The sequence below is a fragment of the Canis lupus genome, chromosome 28 (assembly GCF_011100685.1).
Source record: "Canis lupus familiaris isolate Mischka breed German Shepherd chromosome 28, alternate assembly UU_Cfam_GSD_1.0, whole genome shotgun sequence".
Classification (NCBI taxonomy): Eukaryota; Metazoa; Chordata; class Mammalia; order Carnivora; family Canidae; genus Canis; species Canis lupus.
The window spans coordinates 16,306,104-16,332,431 of NC_049249.1; the positions used below are offsets into that span (position 1 = coordinate 16,306,104).

Genomic DNA, 26,328 nt, shown 5'->3' on the forward strand with positions numbered 1-26,328 from the left:
GCCAATAACTATAATTCTCAAAAAAACAACCAAAGATCCCCAAACTGGCATGGAGGTATGGGGCTATATCACTTTAGGCTACTGTCCCAATCAGAACCATACAGGTATCTTTTTTGTTCCCTCCTCCCAAGGGGAATGCTCTTTCCTTCCTCTCTATCCACAGCATTTTGCTTGTCCCTTAATCTAGCATTTATTTCATCTACAGCGGCCTTTGTTGCTTTAAAGTCTACTTCTCCCACCAGATTTCTAGAAGGAAGGGAACTTGTCCTTCTTAACTTAGCATTCCTTAGGCTGTGTCACTTATGTCCTGCAGAAGTGCAAAATGTGCTGGAGGCCAGTCTACTCTTACCCTGAGCCTGCCTGACTTATTTATCTTTATACTTCCACCCTCACTACTCACAGCAGGGTAAGACTGCCAGATTTAGCAACTGAAAATACAGGACACACAATAAAATGTGAATTTCAGATAAACAATGAATCACTTTTTTTAGTATAAGTATATCCTATGCAGTATTTGGAACACTTATTTTTTTTTATTTTATTTTATTTTTTTTAAGATTTTATTTATTCATTCATGAGAGACACAGAGAGAAAGGGAGAGAGAGGCAGAGACATAGGCAGAGGGAGAAGCCTATCTATCCCGGATCTCCAGGATCAAGCCTAGGGCCGAAGGTGGCGCTAAACCGCTGAGCCACCCGGGCTGTCCCTGGAACACTTTTATAGTAAAAAATAATAATTATTATTATTTATCTGAAATTCAAAATTAATTGGACATCTCGTATTTTATCTGGTGATCCTACTCCAGGGCCTCAAAGGGAGCAGGTAGCCAGTAAGTAAAGAGTATGGGTGGCATGGGGGAGACAGGAGAATACCGAGATAAATGACCAGCTCTGTATATAGTCCTAAGGCTTCAGATAAGGGTAGAACAACAGGCAGTTACTGAGTTATCTGTGGGTTCTCTTCCCCAGTGCTATGCATGAGCTGGGGAAGAGACCCATTAATGCCATGGGTAACATCAAAGAGACACTGTCTCTCCTCCTTTCTGCTCCTGCCTCCCCCTACCTGCCACCTCCTCAGGGCCAATTGCCCTGGTACGTGCAATGGGATTGTCCATTCCCAAAGATCTCAGATAGATTTGCTCATTTAAACCTCACAACAACCCTACCGGGTGGGTACTATTTAAATCTTCATTCCACAGATGGGAAAACAGAACCTAGAGAAGTTAAGGACTGTTTCTAGAGTTACACAGAACCAGAGCCAGTAACCAGTCTTAGGCAATGTGTTCCCAGTGCCTAAGCTCTAAGCCACTCTCTCACACAGCTGCTCAGAAAGCCCAGTGGCGAAGGCACCAATGACCAGAGATAGGATTAGCAATGCTATTTCTTCTTCCTCTATAGGAGCTGCCATATTAAAATCAGCAACCTTGACAAATAAGAAAGGCTTTCCAAAATGAACACCACTAAAAGTCATCATGTCATGAGTTCTGTAAAATGGGTTTACAAAGATGCTATGCTTGGCTTAAAAGTTAAATTCCAAAGAATCATCCCAACCCCTTTCCAAACTGCATCTACAGGATGGCAATGACCCATGTAGATAGGCCTGGCCATGCTTACAGCTGGAGCCAGCACATGGCACAAGATGCTCCATGCTGTGTGTCCCAACACACAGGAAATAAGCCCTCCAGGCAAGAAAGAAGTAAGGGGAACAGCATTCCTTTCTTGTGAGGTTCTGTAACTAGAGAGGGGGTAAGAGAGCAGAACAGAAGGGGGGCGGAAGCTCTGATTTGAGAGTTTCCGCTGGCTCTCAGACCCTCTCTGGCTCATCAATGAGTCCTTTCAGGGTTCCGTCTCCCAAACTAACTTATCATTTCCTGTCCAGCACACTACATCCATTGACGGGGTATCAGCAAATCCCACCAGTTTATACCAGAAGGATCCAAGAAGATTGGACAGGAATGGGGGAGGTGAAGGGAGGAAGAGGCAGGAAGGTAAGGAGTGGATTTCCATCTCATACTGTTGGATTAAGATTAAGTAAATCCTTTTATTGTAATACAGGAAGCTGGCTCACCTTTGGCTCATCCCATAGGTAGAGTGATAAGGACAATGGGATAAAGTCAGGTACTTGGGGGCAAACATGCAGGCCTGGCCTCTCCAAGATGACTCACCACCAAAAGCCTGAAAATGAAGGAGTGAACCTTGGTTGTGAGGGTCAGGAGTGGGTGTCTTTTCTTTGTGTTTTTATTGGCCTACACCAGGCTTATAGCTCTAAGGAAGAATCTAGAACCTCTGTTTCCCCTTCCTGGTATTGGAAGGGCTGCTGTTCAACTCATGGTGATCCTGCTTTGTCTGGTGCCTGACTCTGATCCAGAGGCATAGGCCCCCTGCTGGTCATGTCTGTACTACATGACCCTCTACCCTGGGCCACACTGATTGGTCCAGAGAGGGCACCTGACCCAAATCAGGCCAATCCAAGTCTTCCCTGGGATTTTTCAACTTGAAGCTTGGATAGTCAGTCTCTCTGGTGTTGGGAAGCACAAGATATGAAATTTGGGAGCTGTTGAGAGCCAAGTTCCTCAGGGATCTGAGGACAGTGCCAGAGAGAAGCAGAGAGCAGACACAGAGAGAGAGAGAGACAGCAGCTGTGGTTTCAGATGTTTCTGGAGGAGAGTAACTCACTCTCCTTTTCACCATTTGGTCAACTGCATGGCTTTCCCTGGTATATCCTTCCAACCAAGTTTCCTATTTGTCTGAGCCAGTAGGAGTATAAAACTATCACTTGTAACCAAAAGAAGTCTAACCAAATTAGTTGGCAAAAAGGGAGGTGACTGCAAGAGAAGCTGTATGAACATGTCTGTGTATATTAGAGAGTTGCACACACCATGCAAGCGTACAAACAGGGCAGCAAGAGCCTCATTTGGCTAGACAGACACAGTGGTATGCCCAGTTTGTGTATGTAGCTCAAGAAACTGCTTATTTTCTGTTTCTGTCTCTCCTGTGTGTTTGCTTTTCTTTGCCTACAATGATGTGGTGGCTTGCGTCTCACCCTGGATGTTTATAGTTACATGTCTGCTCATGCACACAGCACCCACAGCCATTCTCTTGCCTCTCCACCCTGGTTTCCTACCCCCCCAGGCAAAGGAAGGGGACAAAGCTTGACTGTTAAAACCATCAGAGGAAGCCAACAAAACCCGGTGTCTGCTTGCAATATCCAAAACTGAGCCAAGCTCAGCTAGACAGGCGAGGTTTCCTCATTTGTCCCTCTGCTCTGACCTACTGCTGACCCTGAGAGCTCTGACAGGGGTTCTTCAGATGAGTGAGGACATGAGAGAGGCCAGCCCACCAGAGACTCAGGCTACTACAGGTGAAACTGGGTACCATCTGAACTCAGACCAACTTACCTGCAGGTCAAAGAACTTGCTGTACCTCCGGTAGATGGTCTGGGATGTGGAGTCGGACCAGGTCACGTTGATGATGTATACCTGTGGAGAAAAGGTAAGAGCAAATGAGTGGGTTACTAAGGCTGAGCTTCAAGCTGTACCAGGCACCATTTAACATGACTGTGGATGCCCGATGGCCAGGACCATTCTTACGTCTGTCCCCATGACCCAGCAGTGTCACATACCACTATACACATTTGGTTTTTTGTTTTTTTTTTTAATTTTTAAAAAATTTTTATTTATTTATGATAGTCACAGAGAGAGAGAGAGAGAGGCAGAGACACAGGCAGAGGGAGAAGCAGGCTCCATGCACCGGGAGCCCGATGTGGGATTCGATCCCGGGTCTCCAGGATCGCGCCCTGGGCCAAAGGCAGGTGCCACACCACTGCGCCACCCAGGGATCCCCACTATACACATTTGTATGTAGATGCTACACACATTTATTTAAATATCCAGTAAACTGCTAAGGATGATTATCTTAGAAAATCAGAATTACAAGTGGTTTTAATCTCCTTCTTTTCATTTATATGTATTTTATATAACAAACATAAACTGGGGTTCCACTAGTTCTCAAACTTTTAAGTGAATAAGATTCTATAAAAGGTCTTCCCAAATTGCAGATGCTGGGGCCCTACTCTCTGAAATTCTGCATAAGTAGATCTGGGGTTTCAGAACTCAAGCATCTACATTTTATTTCATTTTGTTTTATAAAGGCTTTTTCTTTAAGATTTTATTTATTTGAGAGACACAGAGAGAGTATGAGCAGGAGGAGAGGGGCATTGCAGGGAGGGAGAAGCAGACTACCCACTGAGCAATGAGCCCAACATGGGGCCCAATCCAGGACCCCAAGATCATGACCTGAGCCGAAGACAGACTAAGCCACCCGCATGCTTTTTAGCAGTTTTAGGTTCACAGCAAAATTGAACAGAAAGTACAGAGTTCCCATACACCCACTGCCCTCTCCCACTGCTTAAGTGGTACATTTATTAAAATGGGGCATCTATACTTTTAACAAATCACTTCTGCTATAGTTGATCCTCAGAACCCACTCTGTCAAGCACTTCAGATGACCATAAGCATTTCAGAGATGTGCAATTCATCCCAGTATTCTTACGTCTTAGCTCAGAGCCAGGCACAGAATGGATTGGGTGCTCAGAAAACATTTTACTGCACTGAACAATCAAACTGACCCTCTGGATGAGAGGTGGATTTGCAGGACAGATGTTAGTGTATGTAACATTTGTAAACTTGTCTGAAATGAAGGTATTTCCAGGACCCCATTCCTAATGTCACCTTCACTTGGTACTCAGGCTCTCTAAGGCTGGTGCCTCAACCCAATCTGGAAGGCTCTCTGGACCAGGAGATGGGCAGGCCTGTTGGATGGAGGAGAAAGTCCCCTGCCCCACAATCTGGCCTACTGTCCCTATCATTTCTGTCTCTTGTACCTGAACACACACCAAAGACACAGTGAGAGGGAGGGGTCCCCTCAATGCTCTCAGGGCTATTCTGCTGAACTTCCCCTCTGGTGCCTCCTGTGACATCTCTGAGGTTAAGGGACGGCACTGAGACACAGTGAGACCCCTACTTCAAAGAGACTGAGTGGCTGTATCCACAATTATGATTCCTTTGCTAGGGTGTCCATCAGAATCTGCTGGCAAAGGGCACCTGGGTGGCTCAGTCAGGTGCCTGCTTTTGGCTTAGATCATGATCCCAGGGTCCTGGAATGGAATCCTGCATTGGGTTCTCTGCTCAGCGGGGTGTTAGTTTCTCCCTTTCCTTCTGTCCCTCTCCCTGTAGCTCCATCATGCTCTCTCTCTCTCTCTCTCTCCCTCTCTCAAATGAATAAATACAATCTAAAAAAAAAAAAAAAAGAGAGAGAGAGAGAGAGAAAAGAAAAGAAAACAAAAACAAACAAACAAAAAAAGAAATCTCCTGGCAAGCTTCATAAAAACTCAGATTCCAGGCACCTGTCTAGTAATTCTGATTCAGTAGATCTGTGGGGACTCCACCAGTGAGAACAAAGTGTCCAGTGAAGCCAGGGGTCTCAGCCCCTGTGAGAAGGAAGGAATGCTAGCAAAGAGCAGGAGCATTTAGATCCCTTGGCATCAGGGTAGCTGAATTCTCCAGATACCTGGAGCAGGGCTGTCTTAGTCTGTTCAGGCTGCTGTAACAAAATACCATCAGCTTAACCAACAGACATTTATTTCTCACAGTGATGGAGGCTGCAAATCCAAGATCAAGATTTCTGGTGAGAGCCTCTTCCTGACTCGCAGATGATCACCCTGTTGCTGTATTCTTATGTGATGCAGAGAAGGGGCTCTAGTCTCCTCCTCGTCTTCTAAGGGCACTCATCCCACTACTGGGGCTCTATCTTCATGGCTTCATCTAAACCTAGTCACCTCCCAAAGGCCCTACCTCAAATATCATGCTAGGGATTAGGGCTCCAATATATGAATTTGGGGGGAACACAGTCCACAGCAAGGGTTTTGCACATAGGGATACAGGGCTTTATGTCTGGCTACTCAGTTAACCTCTAAGCAAATGAGCTCTGAATCTTCAATCCCCTCTCCCCCACCCGAGCCCCATCACAGAGGTCACCTCGCTCTGGGCAATGTTCATTCTGAATAGAAACCAAGGAGAGGGCCATAAAACAAAGCAAACAGTGAGGGTTGCCACCCTGACATGAGGTACTGATGACATGTTTTATGTGATCCTGATAAGAAAGAACACAAAGCGAAAGGCCATCCCTATGTTCACAAACTCAAAATAAACTACTATTATAATAGATAGGGATATAAACATATATCTCATACGATAAAAGGTAGAAATCATTTAGATAATGGCCACTTCGTGCCAGCACAGTGTAAAGCACTCATAGCATTTACTCATTTAATCTGTGATGTAGCTGCCATTATTATCTCCATTCTATACAGGAGAAAGTTGAGGTTCAGAGAAGCTAAGTAACTTGCCTAAGGTCACACAGCTAGTAAAATATAGAGCAAAGGATTTGAACCCAGGTCCGGCTGAGCCCAAACACCATGCTCTTCATCACACTGGACTAGCTTCCTATATGTAAATTTCAGAGTGTGGATATTTAAATCAAAATACTTAATCAGGACTGAAAGACATCCTTTTTAAAAAATATATTTTATTTATTTATTCATTAGAGACACAGAGAGTGAGGCAGAAACATAGGCAAGAGGGAGAAGCAGGCTCCTTGTGGAGAGCCTGATGTGGGACTCGATCCCAGGACCCCAGGATCACACCCTGAGCTGAAGGCAGACGCTCAACCACTGAGCCACCCAGGTGCCCCTTTCTTAACAAATCTTTGGGTGGCCTAAAAGTCTGTTGTACCCCTTGCATAGGGGATAAGCCTAGCGGAACATGGGGGAGTCACATCAATTATGAGAGCAAGAAGAGACAGAACTTAGGGCCCAGACAGAAGTCAGTGGTCAGGAATGCTACAAAACCAGACAAATGCAGAGGGAACCCTCACACACAAGTGGCTTCATTGACTGTGGCCAGATGCTCTGGCGTTTTCACTGGGGTTATGACCTACCCCATTCCCCCTGCTGACTCTTGGCTCCTTGACCCCCAAATCCTGCCAGCTACATCTACCCTTCACACAGGTCCCGGGAAGGGAGCAGATGCTATACATGGCCAGGTGCTACCTTCCTGACCTCTGCCTGGGCAGACACACTATAAGGAGGTCCCAAATGGCAGTGCCCTCCCAGGAGAGAGCCTGCAGACCATTAGACAGCAGCCTTTCTCCCTGGCCAACCAAGCAGGGCCTGGAGTAAGGGCTTAACTGGGGCTTACCATGACCCATGCTTCATCTTCTTCAGTAATTAGGGGCTTCCCTTCACCTCCCAGGGAGAATTAATTATAGACTCCCAGCCTCTGGCAGCTGGGAGGCCTCTCCTTCTGCAGAGGAGGAAACTCAGACCCAGGATGGTGATTTGCTAAGGAAGAAGTACATGCTCTAGAGTCAGTCACACCTAGGTTTCACTCTCAGGGCCATCCCTATTGGCTGTGAGACCTTGGCCCAGACTCTCAGACCCTCAGGCTCCTCTTCTATTCGATGGGCACAAGTTTTGGGGCTGCCGGGCCTGCCCCACTATGCTGGCTACCATGGCAAGTGTGCTCACCCTGTTAGTGTCAGAGCTGAGACAGGAGCCCAGATCTTGAAATTCCCAGGCTAGGGCTACCCAGTGCACCACCAGAGCACCCCTCCCCTCTGTACCACCCCCCCACCCCCCCACCCCACCCCCGTCACCCTCCAAATAGTCTTTTCCCTTCCTAGAGAACTATCTCTTTATCTAAACCTTGATCTGAACCCACACCAAAGACAAGCCTCTGGAGAAAAGCCAGAGGGCAGGGCTGCAGAAGTTGTCCCTGTGATCCTTGCTGGCCATAGCCACCAGGCTGCAATACACTGTGCTTCCCCTCAAAACACATTTCTTTCCTTTTTGGGTGAACGATTACTCTTGATAACATCTTGTACCCCACTTCCCACCCCATGAGCAAGCATGAGGCAACTCAGGTGCAGCAGTGTGGAAATGAACCCCATCCCGGGTTCTCCCAGACTTTTAGGATTTACCAGAGGCCCCCCAGCCTCCCTCCTGGACAAACGGTCTAAATCTTGAATTGAGGAAATGATCGGGACGCCTGGGTGGCTCAGCGATTGAGCATCTGCCTTTGGCTCAGGGCATGATCCTGACATTACGGGATCAAGTCCCGCATCAGGCTCTTGCAGGTAGCCTGCCTGCTTCTCCCTCTGCCTCTCTCTATGTCTCTCATGAATAAATAAATAAATCTTAAAAAAAAAAAAAAAAAAAAAGAATTGAGGAAATGATCAGAGACCTCCTGGAAATAGAATCCCAGAAATCTGAGGACAGTCTCCAGACCCCTTTCTTTCATCTGGGCAGCTTCTTTCAAGGACTTGTCTGCTTTCCTCCAAACATTAAACATCCTAGATTATCATTCCAGATGAGTATGGATATGCAAAATTCCAGCCCAACCCATCCCTCCCCCTTGGCCCATCTGCTTTCCCACAATGAGCTCCTCAAGCCTCTCGGAGCTGGCCCTGTCAGCATTGGAAACCCTAGCAATAAACCCCCCAAGAAAGAGCAGGTGTAGGGGAAGGGGACAGGGCAGAGGTCATCTGAGAAAGCCAGCTCTGTTTACTGGGACTGCGTGAGGGGCCCAGATAAATTCTCCTCTAGCTGCAGGAGCAGCCAAGATAACATTACCCTGCAGCTGGTTCTCAAGAAAGGTTTGCAATTAAACATCCTGCTGCCCCACACTTTACTTGGGGTTATGTTTCCTGGGTGGCGTTTTCCTTACTTCTGGATTTTAAAAACCCATGGATTCTATTTCCCCCATTTCTGGCCATTTCAGACAGATGGCAGGCCTCTAGGAGGCCTCCCTGCTGACCAGCAACTGCGTCCAGCTTCTCTCAGAGAGGCAGCTCCACAGTCTCACATCCACCTGCCCTGCTTACCCTCTACAGATCAGGGTCTCCACCACAGATACAACTGCGGAAACTCTTGGGAGACACCCAGCATCATGCCTTGGTCCCACCAGCCCACTCACTCTGGGCCACCTTCCATCCACTCAGCTCACCAGGCCCAGAAATGTTTGAGGCTTCCAACACTTCCACAGCTTCCAAGTCTTGCTCCTTTCAACAAGAAAATAGCCATGATGCAAATCAGACTCACAGCTTAACTCCAGAGCACTGAGAATGAAGCCCAGCCTTGTTCCCGTGGAGGGACATCCAGGATCAGACCGGGGCTGTGACCAATGAACAACCCAAAGATATGGTGCAACCATTCTTAGAAGTCCTAGGACCTATCCCACGTTTAATTGGAAAGTGCCAATAAATATCTATTGCTCCTGTGCTGACAAAAAGTACGGTTAGAGGCAAGGAGTTAGGAACTATGGAAGAAACCCTATATCTTCGTGGCACTGTGGCTCAGTTTACTAAGGAAGGTCTTATTTTCTCTGGACCTCTGCCAGCTTCCCTGGCCCCAAGCCAAATGGAAACTCAATGACAGTCTTCCTTCACCTGCTCACACCATAGTGCATCAGGTGGCTGGGACTAGGACCATTGCATACAGTTGCACAAGTTGTTCATAGTTGCACAAGACTGCTCAGCCAAGGGGCAAGTAGGAGCTGAAATCCAACCTACACCCTGCACCGCCAACTGTACACTTGGCTGGAAATTGCAGGCACACAGAGAAAGGGGTGCTTTACTCTAATGCATACACAGTGGTTCTGGCCAGAACACAGCACCCTGTTCCCCTGGGTGGGCTGTCACTGCTTTTTAGAGTCCTGAGGTCTCAATGCCTCCTCAGGACTCAGCTCTTCAACTCCCCGCAAATCTTCTAGATGGCTTAACATTTGAGAACAAATACTAAAGGATTTGGCCCCAGAAGTCTGAATGAACACAGCCAGTAAAGGGGAGTTTACATCTGGGGACATGATTGTTGCTCTGGCTTCTGGCCAGAGCAGTTCATCATGCCAAGTTCTCCAAGAAGATGACGCCAGCCCTCCTAAGTACCAGTCAGCTCTAACCCTCGGTTCAAGGGTCCCATGTACTATGCCCTACTCCAGGGAGAGGAGGAGCCAAACATCAGTTGCAAACTAGGCCAGACTAATCCTTGAGGTCCAAACTACCTGGTAAGGTAGAGGACCCCCAGGGCTGCTGCCCCTAGTGTAAGCAGCTATACCAAATGTTGGGCCAATGCCCCCATCCTCCCTGCAGGGGGCCCACTGAGTCCCACAGGAAGCAGTGAAGGCCATGGTGTCAATGACTCCTCTTGACTGTACCCAGACAGAAAGCCCCAGAATCCAGCATCTGACCTGGGTCCACTAGCCTAGCAAGTCTGTACCCATCTCTTGCAGCACCCATAGTTTGTTTCCTACAATTAGCTAGTTATTATATCTGCCTTTATTTGCTAATTGTTGGCTCAAAACAACCCAGCATAGGGTTGTTCCTGTCTAATGCTGTGTCCTTGCCTATTCCACACGGCTGAGTATGTCCCTCCCAGCTGCAAGGGCAGTAAACATCTTCCCTAGCAGCCCTGGAGTTCCTCAGACCTGCCAGTTTTCAGGACATACCGAAATGATGCCTAACTGACAGATCTACTGAGTGAAAATCCATGGGGCTGGAAGCACCAAAGAGGCCACTGGCAGCAACACCTGGGGACTATCCCCTCGCCCCCAGAAGCAAATCCCTTGTGTCTGAGGGTAGACTACAAATACAGCTGGCTCAGTGCAAGGCCCTTTGCCAACCTAAAACCCCACCAGCAAGATCAAGGTTAATAGCCTGTGGCTACCTGACTAAAGTTTCTGCTTACTCTCAGGGTACGGCCCTATTAAAACTCCAAACCCTCCTCTAGGGTGAGTGCTTGTTCTTGGGGTGGGGAAGATGGTGATGCTGCAGATTTGGGGAACAACCACTACCTAGAAGCCTGGACGTGGAGGGTGCCTCCCCCACCCCAGCATGTACGTGTACGCACTGGCCACAGGGCTAATGGCCAGTCCTCAGATCAACCTACTCCAGGCCCTTCTGGACCTCGTGGTTATGTGCCAGTCACAGTAAATGCAGCTGAAGCGGCCCCAGGAAGGATCTGCGAGGGACGGGGCGTGTGCTGCAGAATGCTTCTCTCAGAACTACCTGTCCCCCAGCCACGGAAAGCTGCAGAATGCTTCTCTCAGAACTACCTGTCCCCCAGCCACGGAAACATAGCCACTGCCACCACGGCCAGTCTGCACCACATGGCCCTCATCTGGGATGAAGGGCTTTTTAAAGGGATTTGGAGAGGGGACAGTCAGCGGGCTCCTGTACCTTATCAAACACCTTCAAGAGTATTTAGTGGGCACCCATCACACTCAGTGTGGGTGCCTGCTATTGTCTGCATGGATCATGGTTGGGCCTTGATTACTAATTTAAGTCGAAGGGCACTAGGTAGGCAAGAGAGTCTGGAAAAGGCCTCCATATTATTTGTATCTACACTTACTGGTGGAGATAACAAGAGTCACCTCACCTTTGGGCTGTTGCGAGGATTCGTCGAGCTAACCCTATATCTCCCCATTAGAAGGGAAGCTCCCTGAAGGCAGATTATGGCATCCTAATTCTCAGCATGACACTTTACGCCTAAGAGATATTAATTTAATGTCCCTTAAGTAAGTGAAGGAATGAAACAACCAACAAATGTTGAGTGAATGCTCACCTAGTACCCAGTTTTGTGCCAAGCTAAAGATGAGGCAATGACCCAACCTCCAGGCCCTTATATCTCAATCTGACAAAATCAAGTAGGGAAACAGCAAGATGGAGTCATGGGGTGCCAAAAAGTAAGGCTCAGAAAGGACCAAGGGCAGTGTTGGCACCAAGGAAGAGGAAGACAGTTTTGAAAACATTTGATGAGTTTAAATTTTAGCTCTAACATTTCTCTGCTGTGTGGGCTTGGGCAAGTGTCTTAGCTTCTCTTAGTCACAGTTTCCTTAGCTGCAAAGTGTGGTGTATAATGAGAGCTTCCCATTAAATGTGATGATGGACATGGGGCACTCAACACAGGACCTGGCACACGGCAGGTATGAACATTAATAGCTAATGAACATTAGCTATTCAGATACCCAGGAATAGAGATGGTGTCAACCAACTTCTTTCCCTTTGCTCTGACACATGAACCATGACACCAGGAACTGGAGCAGAAGGAGAATGGGAAGTAGGAAACAGGGCCACTGATGGATGAGGATGCACACATGTGCACATGTGCGTGCACACACCCGCACACACCCCCACATGTGCACACCAGTAGCAGAACCAGCACTGGCCTAGGAAAGCAGAAGCACAAACATTAAGTGCTGTCTGGAGCCAGGACGACAATGGCTGTCCTCAGGAGCAGCCCACTGAAAGACTGGGCGAGCTGTGGCAGGCCCGTCTGGGTCGGAGGCTTTTTTTCTTCTTTATTTCTTGTTTCCTGGAGGGGAAATGAGTGTCTAAAGTAGGAGCTCCCAGGATTTACAAACCCTACACGGACCAGACCTTAAAAGAAGGTTCAGCTGTCAAAGCTCTGTGTATATAATCCCCAGAACTAGAAGAGAAACAGCAAAGAGAGTCTGTTCTTAGACACCTTTTTCTTATATGCACACACTATCGATTTCATGAGTAAGAACAGTAATAGCCAGGCCCACTTCATGGAGCACTTACTGCATTCCAGGCTTTGCTAAGCACTTTATTCAGATCATCTCATTTAATCCTTGTTATTATCTCTAGTCAATGTAGACACCTAGAGAGGTAATGGATCTACCTGGTCATACTGGTGGTGGCAGGTCATGGAGCTTGGCCTAGAATGTGGCATTGACTAAATAGCCTGACCACCTCATTCTCTTAATAACTACACCAGACTACCCAGAACAAGGCAGAGTCCCTGCCACAAAGGTCTGCCCTCATGCTTCAATCTGCTGCTCTGTCGAAGGGTTGCTTCATGGGTGGGTGATCTCTCAGTCCTGAAGTCACCCGTGTGGCAGGCAGGTAAGGAGGGCTGCATGGGGACCAGCACTCTATTTTACATGATCTGAGTTCATCAGATCGGCTCCATGAAAAGTCATTACTCACTCTGAGCCTTACTTCCCATCCATAAAATAAGGGTGCTAATAACTGCCTCACTGTGAGGATTAATGAGAACACAAAAGCCCAGTGCCTGGGACACTGTAGCTGCTCAATAACTGTGACCTTCATTTCTCATCTCCACCCCCGCTCCCCATTGCCTTCAAAGTACCTGGCATGGCCTTTTGCACTTAGAATTTTAGCTTCTCCCCTAGAAGTTTCTGGAGGCACCAATTAGCCCTGAGTCTTGAAAGAAACCCACCTTGGGTTTCTAGAGCTCTGGATGTGGTCCCCACTCCATGCTTTTCAGAGTTCCTGAAAGCACATGGTTGAACCTTTGTACCTTTGTCCCTCAACTGTGCCACCACCCTCTGGTTCCAAGCCAGCTTATCAGAGCAGACAGGTCTGACCACCTTGCACCAGCAGGTGCTCCAATGGAAAGGCAGCAATGGACAGTGGACATCTTGGCTAATGCCCAGGAGCCCAGAGAGGGTGGCAGTGTGCCCAGATCAGGGGAAGGAGGTTTACCCTATTATGAAAATCAAGAAAAATTCTAGATGCATTTTAACTTTCAGGAGCTAGAGTCCTGGAAACCTTAAACCAATGTATCCTGTCCTGAACTATAAAAGAGGGTCACACTCCTGAGCTTCGACGGGGCTTAGACATAGCCCAATGGGTCTAGGAAAGGGTTAGAAATGAGGATTCTCACTCCACACAGTCTCAAATCAATGACTGACCTGGGCCAGCTGACCTGGACACACACATCCTGTGAACGTGCCCCACTCCCTCGTCACACCCTAGAGAGCAAGACAAAGGTTAACACACACAGCTTGGCTTCCTCTTCCTGGGAAACAGAGCAGCCAGGCAAGGCCAGAGGCCAGCGGCCTCCTCCACACACAGTGTGCAGGGGAAATGACCCCAGCGTTTCCTCCCCACCATCTGACACACTCACACCTTCCTCTCTGCTGTGCTCAGCAAAGCTCCATTTTTGACACAGGGCAAATAGCTGTCATTAGGAATTTTGTTGCAGGGGACAGACTGGAACAGTCGTTTTGGAAAGCATTTCGGCAATCTCTATCTTCTACTCATATTGCCTTTGACTTAATGATTTCACCTCTAAGAATTTATCCACACAAGTGTGTGTATGTGTAGGTGTGCATATGCATGTGTGTGCTGTCTGTGTTTATGTATATAAAGCTGTCTATGGCAGCACTTTTTGTAAAATTAAGGGAAAAAGTAAGGAATACTGAATGTCTAGTGATTAAGAAAAATAGTCAAATAAACTCTGATTCATACACCTGTTAAAAAGAAGGTGGCTCTTTCTGTGTCATTTTGGTAAAATGTCCATAGTACACTGAGAAAAGAAAAAAAACAGATTACGAAACAGAATGTGTACAATATAATCAGATTTATTTGGGGAGAGGTGTGTTATGGGGGGTTTGTATGTGTGAATATGCATGAATATTTGGAAAGTCTGGAAAGAAATGCAACAAATTGATAAGTAGTTATTTGGGTTAAGAGAAGGAGAAACAGAATAATTTCACTTTACACTTCATACATTTCTTTTTTACTTCTTTTGGACTTGTACAGCTTTCATAATTTAAAGCAAAATTTCCATCTTATAAAATAATTGTGTCCTCTTAGCTAATGTCATCTCCTAAATATTCTGCTAAAATCCAATGTTTGCTCATTCTTGGGGAGTTTTAGGGGATTTCAAGTTCAATGTTGAGTCCTTGAAACCAAGGTCTGCAACTCTGCAAAAACATACAATCACCTGGAGTGCTTTAAAAACACTGCCACTCTAGGCCTCACCCTCCCCACCCCCACCACCACACACACACCATTTAAATCAGAATCTTGAAAGATGGGGTGGCACTGGTAATTTTCAGAGCTCCCTGGGTGAGTCTACTGGTTGTTACAGGTTGCGAACCACTAAGGTGAAATAATACTAAAAACAGCACTGAACTAGCTGAAAAAAAATACTCATTACAGAAAGCAATATGATAGTATAATTTGTACTATTAACAGTCAGCTCTGCCTTCAAGAGGGCTAGTGAGAAAGCATGTATTCGGTGATTTTTCTGAAAGTTCCGTCTCCAATTTTGGAATTCACCAGCTCAAATGGGAAAAAGAAAACAAGGGACTCATTTGTTCTGAGCTATGGCTGTTTCGCTTTCTTTGGCAGCCTGTGACCATCCTCACCTCCCCGGAACCTACATCAGTGAGTGAGGGGTCAGAATCCAGCCCTGTTTGGCTCCAGGAGGAACAGCTGAAAGAAGTAGAGGTGCTGAACCCAGAAAAGGCATGCAAGAGACACACGACAGCTGGTTTCATATATTTAAAGGCCCACGAATATGGGATGTTCAACTTCAGTTGCACCCCAAGGCAGATGGTGGACCATGAGTGCTTATAGGAAAGCAGGTCTTTGCCCAATGTCCAGAGGATGCTTTCAGCCAGAGTGGCCAAAGAAGGAAGGAACTATCTCGTGAAGTAATGGGATGGTCAGGGCAGGAGATGAGTGACCTCCTCTCAGCTCTCCAACTTCCAACTCTCTGAGGCCAGAAACACAAAGTTTTAGCAAAATCCACTAGGAAAGTAGCTCCTTTAACAGAAAGTTTCCCGCTCTCAACAAATAAACAGCTTGAGCACCAGCTGAGTGCCAGGCTCTGGCACTGGACATACGGGCAGTGAGCCAGACAGTCTATCCTCATGGAGTTTGTATGGGGAGCATCAGGCACACATACGATCATTTCTGATGGTCTGATAAAATGGAGTGCAGTAACAGAAACCGATGACAGGGGAGGTGGCTCCTTTAAATACATGGTCAGGGAAGGCCGCTGTTAGGAGTGGATATGTGAGTTGAGACCTATATCCAAAGAGGAAAGCTCACCAAATGGGAAGGTGGGTGGGAACCTCAAGTCTGACTCAATTCAAAACTGGAAGGGAACCCACCCTCATATCATATACAAAAGTTAACTCAAAATGAATCAAATACTTCCACGTGAGTGATGAAACCAAAACAAATCTTAGGAGAAAATATAGGTACAAATCCTCATGACCTTGGACTAGCCAATGGTTTCTAAAACATGACACCAAAACCAGCAATCAAATAAACTGGACTACATCAAGATCAGAAACTTTTGTGCTTCACAGTATATCAGGAAGAAAGTGAAAAGACAATTGAGAGAACAGGAGAAAATATTTGCAAACCATATATATGATAAGCAACTTGTATCTAGAACATACAAAGAACTCTTACCATTCAATAATAAGATAAATAATCCACCTTAAAAATGGGCAAAGGATCTCAATAGACTTTTCTCCAAACAAGATATGCAAATGGCCAATATGTATAAGAAGAGATGCTCAAATTTGTAAGCCATCAGGAAAATGCAAATAAAAACCATGGTGAAGGGGCAGCCCGGGTGGCTCAGCGGTTTAGCACTGCCTTCAGCCCAGGGTGTGATCCTGGAGACCTGGGATCGAGTCCCATGTTGGGCTCCCTGCATGGAGCCTGCTTCTCCCTCTACCTGTGTCTCTGCCTTTCTCTCTCTCTCTCTCTCTCTCTCTGTCTCTCATGAATAAATAAAAAAAATCTTAAAAAAAAACATGGTGAAATATCAATTCACATCTACTTAGGATGGCCATAATCAAAAACAGAGAGAATAATAAGTGTTGGCAAAGATGTAGAGAAATTTTAACACACCACATAGAGTCACCATATGACTATCTGTCACCAAGACATCTGTCCAGGGGAAATGAAAACTCATGTCCACATAAAAACTTGTATGCAAATGTTGACAGTGGCATTGTACTATAAAATATTATATAATAACCAAAAAGTGAAAACAACCTAATGTTCACCAACTGATGAATAGATAAATAAAATGATGTGTGACGGGGTTCCTGGGTAGCTCAGTTGGCTGAGCATCTGACTCTTGATTTCAGCTCCGGTCATGACCTTGGGGTCGTGAGAGCATGTCCTACCCACATCAGGCTCTGTGCTTGGCAGGGTATCTGCTTGAGATTCTCTCTCTGCCCCTCCTCCTGCTTTCCCTCCCTCTCTCTAAAATGAATCTTTTTAAAATAAGATATGTTACAGCCATACAATGGAACATTATTCAGTTATAAAAAGGAATGAATCACTGATACATGCTAAAACATGGATGGACCTTGAAAACATTATCTTAAATGAAAGAAGCAGACACAAATGGCCACATTTTACATGGTCCCATTTATATGAGATGCCCAGAATAGGCAAATCTGGAGAGACGATAATAGATGAGTGGTTGCCTAAGGCTCATGGGTGGTGACATTAGGGGAAATAAGAAGTGACTGCTAATGGGGTTACCCTCAAAAAGGAATGATCAAAATACTCTAAAATTGACAGTGGTAACAGTTGCACATTATCTGTGAATATACTAGAAACTGTTGAACTGTTTGCTTTAAGTTGGTTAATTGTACAGTATATGAATTATATCTCAATAAAACTGTTTAATACTAGAAAGGAAAAGATGTCACTCTCAGTTAAGGGTGTTCTTGCCAGGCAGGCTCTATTTCTCCATCCTCTCAGTGTGTCTAATTCTTTCAAGGCCCAATCAGGACCCACTGCCTCCTAGAAGCCTCCCTGGGCTGCCTCAGCCCTGGTGTTCCCTCTGCCCCTGCATCTGTGACACAGCAAGCTTGTGTAGGTAGGGGTCATGTTATGTCCATTAATCTTGGAGAAGACTACTCCTGGGCCCCTGGGCCCCATGTTGCAGATCATCAACACCGGCACATAGTAGGTGTGCCTGGCTTAAAAGGCACCTGTTTTCCCAGGCCCAGTAAGAAGAAACCAGGTTCTCTTTTGCAGACGACTGGAAAAAAGTAATGCCAGAAACATCTTGCTCTCTTTGCCTAGAGAGTTCGCTGGCCCCGGCAGAGCCTGGCGTGCAGTAAGGCTTTCCCAATCAAGCAGCAAAACTGGGAACACCATCAGCTCCTGTTTGGCTTCCAGGATAGAGAAACTGCACTTAAAATCTTCTATCCCTGCTCTGATGTTGGAAGCATCCACAGGAAGTGATTGCAGAACTAGGTGAAATCTGTTCACCTTCTCTAGAAACCTATTTTTCTGTCTGTTCACAATCCTGACCCTGGTGTTTGGCCCAGCCTCCTTCCATCTGGTCCCACCCATCCCTTGCCCCCCACTCCAGGCCTATTAGCCTCTCTACCCAGGGTCTTTTCTTCCTCTTCCCAAATCCTGAGGGGCACACACAGCTCCAGCACCCACTTCAGCACCAAAGACCCAGACTGCCAATTTCACATGTACCCATTCCTCCAACTCATTCCCAGAACTGTCCTCAACGGAGTCATAAACCACTTGCAAGCAAGTATTTTATCCTGACTTTCCTCACTTTCCCTACAATATCTAAGGATACTGGGCACATGGTAGATCCTCAATAAAGACTTGTCACCGCCATGTGATAAAATTCAGTTCCATCCAGTAAAGAAGTATTGAGAGCTTACCATGTGCTGGGCCCTGCCCTGGACACTGGTGAGAAGTTTTACTGCACACAATCCTGGCCCCAGGGGAGCTCTCAGTCTGGTGCCAAGAGTGGTACTGGCGGATAATTTGCTGTAGAAGCTAGATGATGGAGAGATGCATACAAGATCATGGAGGAATACAGAGGAGGGGCACCAAGCTGAGCCAGCTTCCTGGAGGAGGTGGTGCTGGAGGTAAGGCAAAGGGTGAAAGATAATGATAAGGAAGGTAAGCCAAGTGACAAGGTGAGGGTGGCAGAGGTGGGAGGGTGCCAGAAGCAGAAGAAGGCATAGACAAGGGCTGGCAGGGAGCTGGGTGGAGAGCCAGGAGTAACTGGGGTGGCCAGAGCCCAAAGCACAAGGCAATGAGCACCAGGAGGTGAGCTGAGAGTCCCTGGCTCTGGGGCTTGAGGGCATGATGGAGGCAGGAGAGAGCAATAGAGAGGAAGGCAGAGATGCAGAGATCACAGCCAAATGTTTCTCAGGTGGGGAACCTGGAGTGGTTTAGGATTGGAGATAGGGAAGAAGTGGTGTGGAGAGATCTAAGGACCCAAGGCAAAAGAGATGAGGAAGGAGGCTGGAAGGAGTGGGGAGGGGCATGGAGGGTAGGTCAGGCTGGTCATGAGAGAATGAGAGTATGGAAATGCACGGGGTCTGGTAAGCAGAGAGGGGATACCTGGAGACTGAGAAATCTCCAGACATCTCTGGGGGACCCCAGATGGACCACAGTCAGGATGCAGTGGGATGACTGAAAGAGATCTCAGGGTTGGGAATGGACCCCAGTTCCTGGCAGGGCATAGGATGCTTTGCTGCTCACTGTTGGGCAGTGCAAAGAGCAGCTGACACCTAGGGACATTCGGTGCAGATGAGGTGTAAGCAACATTTGGAAAAGGAGAGGGATGAAACACTAGAAGTCTGAGGCTTTGTTTTATGCTCAGTTCACTCTCCGGGTCCAGATCCGAAAGCAAACCTTATAAACCTCCCCTCCCTCCTCCAAACTTGGCTCAGAATCCAGAGCCATTTGAAATGAGGGAAGGGAGTACCAGGTCACGTCTTCGGGGCCCCCAACCCGCTCCTCCCGGCCCTTTCCTGCTGCGAGGCCAGAGGAGACCCTCTTCTCTGCCGTAGCCAACTCCAGAATGTCCTTCGCTCTCAGGTCCCCTGAGGGAGGAGGAGGAGGGCCCTGCCAGGCCGGCTGGAGAAGAGCCACGCACGGCACCCAGGGAAGCCTGCCAGAAGCTGCATCATCTGGCGCGGCTTCCCGCACTGATTCCCCATCTGGCCCAGGCTTGGAGGTGAGACGAGAAACACACAGCCGGCCTCCTCCCCCAGTGCCCCCCAAAGTCACGTCATCCAGGCATTCCCTGGTGGAGAGCGGCCCCCTCCCTCTGACCTCAGCCTGTTTCACTTGGCCAGAGCCCACCTCCAGGGAGCAGGCCCCCTCCCCACATCTTCACTCACACCCAGGCCCATGCAGGGAAAGGCGTGAGCTATAGATTCCAGCCCTCCCAGGCCGCACACCAGAGCCCCAAATCAGGCCCACCCCTCTTAGCCCTGTCCTCTGAGATGCCAGCTGGGCTGCAGCGGCGGAGGGGGGAATGTGGGGGAGGGAGGCTCAGCCAGACACTGCAGCCCCCATCTCCACCCTATGTGTGGGTTCTCCCTCCAGCCTCAACCAAGGAGTCAAGGGTGTACGGAAGAGACAGTGAAGTCCAATGTGTGGTGTCCAAGAGCTGCTGGTATGAAAAGCTAACTTTGCCTCTTAGTTGGTGTGAGATTTTGCATAAATTATCTAATTTCTCTGAGCCTCCATTTCCCTGCCTATAAACTGAGGAAACTGCTTTGGACAGTCTGAGTGTGGATTAGATGGGAAAATGCATTCAAAGTGCTTAGCACATGCCTGGCCTGCAGCAAACAGCCAACATGTGGAAGCTCATTCTTTTACTCCTGGCTTGCCCGGGGTTGGTGGTGCCAAAGGAGACAGCCCCACCTCCACAATTGCCATCGGCCGGCTCCAAGTTCAAGTGGTAAATCTATTATTATTATTTTATTACTGATTTCATCCTTCTTATTTATTTCTATACTTCTTTATTCTGGGAAGTAAACAGCTGGGCTTTTCTGTTTATTATATCTACTAATCACAAAAGCAACTTCAGTGAATTTGTTATTTCAAAAATACTCTCTAATGGAGTGCTTCCCATTGCAGATGTCACCCCCAGTGGCCCAAGCCCCCTCCAAGAAATTCTGGGGCTCTCATACATCTGCACTCACACAAGGTTCTTCCCTGGCACCCTGCCATGCACCTCACTCCCCTAAATACAGAAGCAGCAGGTCCAACCAACACCAAGCCATATGATCACATGCTCTCTGCTCTCCCGGATGCACTGTCCAGCATTGGGGTGAAGGTGAGAGCTGCACCATCACACCTGTTAACAGTGAGAACCCCAGGAAGCTCAGGGCAAACCCAGGACAGCTTCTTGGTGGGAGGTAAAGAGGCTCACTTCCAACTCACAACCCCAGAGGAAACTGATGCCTCCAAGCCCCCTTAGAGACCATTCCACTACCTAAGAAACAATCCAGAGTAATGAGTTGAACCACCCAACAGAAAAATTTTAAATGGACCAAGAATGTAAATAGGCATTTGCCAAAAAAGAAATACAAATGGCCAATCCATCCATGAAAAGACACTCAATCTCATGTGTCAATGAAAAAAAAAAAAAGAAATCGGAGCTACAAAGACATTATTTTTCTTTAGCTGAGTGGCAAAACATTCAAGTTCGGTAAGTCCTGGGGCTGATGAAGGTATGAGGAAACAGATATGTCTCATACACTGTGGGAGGGACGTGAATTCTTTCAGGAGGGCCTTTTGCCAACGTATATTAAAATGAGAAATGCAAACTCCTTGACCCACCAATTCCCCTGCTAGAAATTTATCCTGGGGATAAACTCACAAAAGTGTGTCAAGTTGTATGTTCAGGGACATTTTTGGCAGTATCCATCAAGTTGTTCTAGGATATCCTCAGAATTAAATTCTTTGCAACTGCCCCAAGAGCAAGAGCCTCTAGGTTTGCCCATACGAAGAACATTAGGCCAGGGAGAAAGGAGAAGAACAAGGTGCAAGAGAATCAATCCTTTTGGCATACTTTTAAGCACTTAAGTGCTCTTAAATACCCTTAAGGCAGTGCTGGCTCTAGGAAGGGGCTATTCCTTATCCTGGCCAATATCCACCTGGCTTTAACCCTTCCCTTAAAGGGCTGGGTTCCTGGTGCTGGTGGGCCAAGCCGCAGAGTACCGCGAGTTTCATGGCTCCTGAGTAAGGGATGGAAGCCATCCTGGCAAGCTCCAAGCAGGCTCGATGCTGGAGGCAGCCACACACACACGAGCTCGGGTATGAGCAGTGCCTCCATCTAACAGAAGAGGATGCTGAGGGCCCAAGAAGGTACCTGACTCAGCCAAGGTCACACAGCCAGGAGGTAGTAGGTCGGATTCCAGCCCCTGTGCTCTTCCCAGTTTCTTTTTTTTTTTTTCTTTTTTTTTAATTTTTATTTATTTATGATAGTCACACAGAGAAAGAGAGAGAGGCAGAGACACAGGCAGAGGGAGAAGCAGGCTCCATGCACCGGGAGCCCGACGTGGGATTCGATCCCGGGTCTCCAGGATCGCGCCCTGGGCCAAAGGCAGGCGCTAAACCGCTGCGCCACCCAGGGATCCCTCCTCCCAGTTTCCAACATAGCCTTGGGCCCTATATTATGCCTCACGGACTTCTAGAAAGCTGAGGGAGCCTGGGGAGCCCACAGAAAGGAAGGCAGGGAGGAGCCTGTAGAGGAGGCTGAGACGGGGGAAGGAGGGCGAACGGGTAGGGGGGCAGGCCTCAGCTGGGCCAACGCAGCCAGGCCAGTCAGCTCACCAAGGCCCCACTCACTACTGCAGTGATGAGAAAAGACCTGTCAGCACTCAGCATCCCTACCCGGGAGTGCTCCCTCATGCTGTCCTCTGCCAGCTGGTGGCCATGTCCCCAGCTCCTAGGAAGAAACTCAGAGGCTTGCCAGGCTATTTTGAAAGCTAGAAGCCTTGTGGAATATGCCTGATATGGCACTCTCCTGGGCGACTTCTCCATCACGGACCTCCAGGACCACATGTCCTCCTTCTGCAGAAATGTGCAGAGGAAGGAGGAACGTCCAGTGGGTCCCTGGGACAGAGGGCAGGGATGGAGTTTGGTTCTGTCAGTGGCTTTGATCAACTTCTCTCACTCTTTGGGCCTTCGTTTCCTTGTCTTTAACATGGGCAAACAAAGGAAAGGGCAAAGTTGGGTTATGGCTATGGGTCTAACAGTCTCTGTTCTCTGGGCTTTTCCATGGCTAAGGGGAGGTTTAATGGAAAAATGCTGTGGCATGCCAGAGTTTGGCCCATGCTGCCCACAGCTCCAACTTCCAGCACAGAGGCTGGGTCAGATGGGAGGGGAAAGCGATTTGAAGTCAGAGGCTGGACTTTGTGTCCAGCTTGGTGACCTCAGGCCTACAAGTACTCAGGTTCTAGAGGGAGTCTCTGATGGCAAGCAAGCATTTAGCAAGGCTGAGAATAGGCTGCTAGAATGAGTGACCACCGCCCACCCTGTCCCCATCCTCAGGCCCTGACACTATCCTCTTGACATGAATGGGAGTCTCAACAGAGGAGCTGAGGCAACCAAAGCAATGTCCCCTGAATTTCAATTGGGAAGGGCCAGTATTGGCCGATCAGAGAAGAGAATCAGACTCTCAGGACCAGAAAGGAACCCAAAAGGTCATTGAGCCCTGCCCTGTGCTTGCATATATCCAGCGATGATGCAGAGGTCACAAGTAAGGCAGTCAATCCATTCACTCTCTGGACATCTGACCATCAGGACATTCTTTCTTCTATTGATCTGAAGCTGCTTCGGGCTCACTCCTGCCCAAACCCACTAGCTCTTCCTCCAGACCCCAGAGAAGAGACCAAACTCTCTTAAAGAAGGTCATTTCACACATACACACACACACACACACACACACAGCCCCTGCCCTGCTCCAGGCTAACCTCCCCACTTGCTCTGGTTGATCCCCATAACCAGTCCTGGCTCTTCCACTGTCCAGACTGCCCTCCTTGTACCCGGTTCTCACACAGTGCGCACCAGAGCGCAGCCCTCTCTTCCAGGAGCAGACACACGGCAGGGACAGAAGGGAAGCAGGCTCTCCCTGCCCCCTCCCTCTACACTTCCTAAACCCTGAACTTGTGTGAGTGTATCCTAAGATACGTGAATTCTGTGGATGCATGCCCAGGGTGTGTGCAGAGTCACGTATACATGGACTTCCACCAAGCTTCCAGGCAACCCAAACCCTGACACCTCACACTGCTGCTTCCATGAACACCAGCCTCCTGCTGCCTGCATGTGGACCACTGAGTTCTTGGATAAAACCCCAATATATTAATGCCTATTCAAGTACAATCTTCTTCAAAGTAGTTTTGGAAACTAGCTTGTGGTCTGAAGCCCTCTCTCTCCGTCCTCCCTGTATCCCCTGTAAATGTGAGCAGGCTGACATCAAAATCCCGAGTTGCAGACAAACATTTTTGGTCAGAGACAGAGAACAGAGCCCTGTGGCACCCCCCCCCCCCCACCCAGGGATGTTCCTCCAGGTAAACGCTGACACACTTAGCTTACTTCCGTATGAAGTAGGTGAACAGGAGCCCTCCTGTATAAATCACAGTTGTATATAACAAATTGTTTTATTTTTTCAAATCGTAAGAGGTGCTCTCAATACAAAAGAATTGTTAGCGAATTTTCTCATAAAACAAAGAATCTTCTTGTAAATTAAGTAAATCATAAATTGACCTATTTTGTACACCTACAGCTAATAAAGGAGCCTACATTTGCTCAGGTCTCACCCCATGCTGGACTCCAGGATGAGCATTTCAGGCATCAAGGCACATCAGTGATATTGCCACTCTCACTTAGCAAGCAAGGGCACCTGGGATCTGAGTGATCACATGACTTGCCCACGGTCACATAGATGGAAACCGAGATGCATGGTCAGGTCTGACAGACCCCAAAACTTCTGTTCTCTCTCCCGCACAATGCTGCTCCCAGGTTTTCTTACAGAAGGCTCCACTTGGTGATGTAGTTTCTATGGTCTGAGCCCAGAGCCAATCCCCACCCCCCAGAATGCTCCCCAGCTCCTTCCTGCAACCAGATAGCTTCTGATCTACCAGGAACACAGCTGGCCTTGAGAAACAAAGGAGAGCCCAGGATTTTGGTGGAATGGGCTCCCATTGCTAGGACTTTCCCCTGGTGAGCACAATTCCTTCTGATACCCCCCCCACCCCACTCCAACACACTTTAGAACCCTGGCCTACTTCTGCTCAGGGCCTACAAGCAAAGCGGGTCCTGCCCTAAGTTCAGGAGAAAGGGGCATCTCTGGGCCTCACCCTAACTACCTATAAAAGGGGTATCACAGTAACAATGGGGAACTGCCTTCACGGGATTGTGGTGAAGACCCTGGAACACCTCCCTCCCTTCCACTGCTGAGCCTCTGCCAAACGTTGCTCCTTCTGCCTGGAACACCTTCGTCGTTCCTTCCAACTTTGCAGAGCTGCCTCCCACTCATGCTTGAGAGCCTCTTGTTCCTTTCCAGTCAGTTCCTGATCTCAGATGATGGCTGCATGTCACCCTTGTTAATGCTGGTTGACGCAGGCAGTCTGTGAGTGCCTCCTCTCCGGGGATGTAACTGTTTTGATCCACCCAGGAATCTGCAGGTGCTGACATAGAGTCTGGCACTCAGCACGTCCTTAATAAATGTTGAATGAATGAAAGAAGGTCACATGAGAAAGTGGACATTGGTAGGCTTCACAAAGCCAGCCTGGCTGAGCTGGTGCAAGGGGCTTGTATGGATGCCATTAGGTTAACTAGGAGCTGCTGCTCACAGGAGCCTGGGGTGGGGGTGGGGGTGCGGGCAACAAAATGGGAACATTTTGGGACGCCTGGGTGGCTTAGTGGTTGAGCACCTGCCTTTGGCCCAGGGCGTGATCCTGGGGACCTGGGGTCGAGTCCCGCATCGGGCTCCCTGCATGAAGCCTGCTTCCTGTGTGTCTCTCATGAATAAATAAATAAAATCTTTTTTTAAAAAATGGGAACATTTTAGATTGGGCAGGAGGTAGGGAGAAACAGAGGGCACGGAAGTGACCAAGGGATGAATCCGGTTCCTTCCAAACAAGGATATCCCGTGGTTAATATGTCATCCTGACAGGTCCACACCCACTGTGGATGACTACATCTAATGACCTACCCAGGGAGCGCGGGGTGGAGGAGGGGCAGGAGGGGAGTGTCGCCTCCCTAGAACCAAGGAAACTAGGTCCTCAGCAGCCACTACATGTCATGAACTATAACATGGAAGCGATGGATTTGGGATGGTGGCGAAAAGAGCCTGGGTCACTCATGGGAAGGGCTGCTGGAATGCCTGCAGTTCCGCAGAACCTCCTTGTCTTCTGCTTCCCCCAGCCCTGAAGCACTCCTTCCTCTCTTCCTCCTCACCTCTTACCCCCTTCAAGGCCTTTCCTCCCTGACCACTCCACTAAAATGGAGCCTCTATCATGGCATCGGGCAAAGAGAACATGCTTTGGATTTAGGCATGTGAGTTCAACCCCAGCCTCACTACCTGTATGTAAGTTGTGTGATACTGGGCAAGCAACATAACTTCTCCTAGCCTCAGTCCTATATGTGTAAAATAAACTTCACAGGGTTGCTGTGAAAA

At 48.1% G+C, this 26,328-nt stretch overlaps 1 protein-coding gene across 4 annotated transcripts in view; it reads right to left on the reverse strand.

The window, feature by feature from the left end:
* SH3PXD2A (SH3 and PX domains 2A) overlaps positions 1–26,328 on the reverse strand; it is a 235,174-nt gene that overhangs the window by 177,660 nt on the left and 31,186 nt on the right. For all 4 annotated transcript variants that reach the window (XM_038578696.1, XM_038578699.1, XM_038578695.1 and 1 more), the window contains exon 2: positions 3,398–3,478. In XM_038578696.1, coding sequence (XP_038434624.1) covers positions 3,398–3,478 — 81 coding nt within the window. The remainder of the gene's footprint in view (positions 1–3,397; positions 3,479–26,328) is intronic.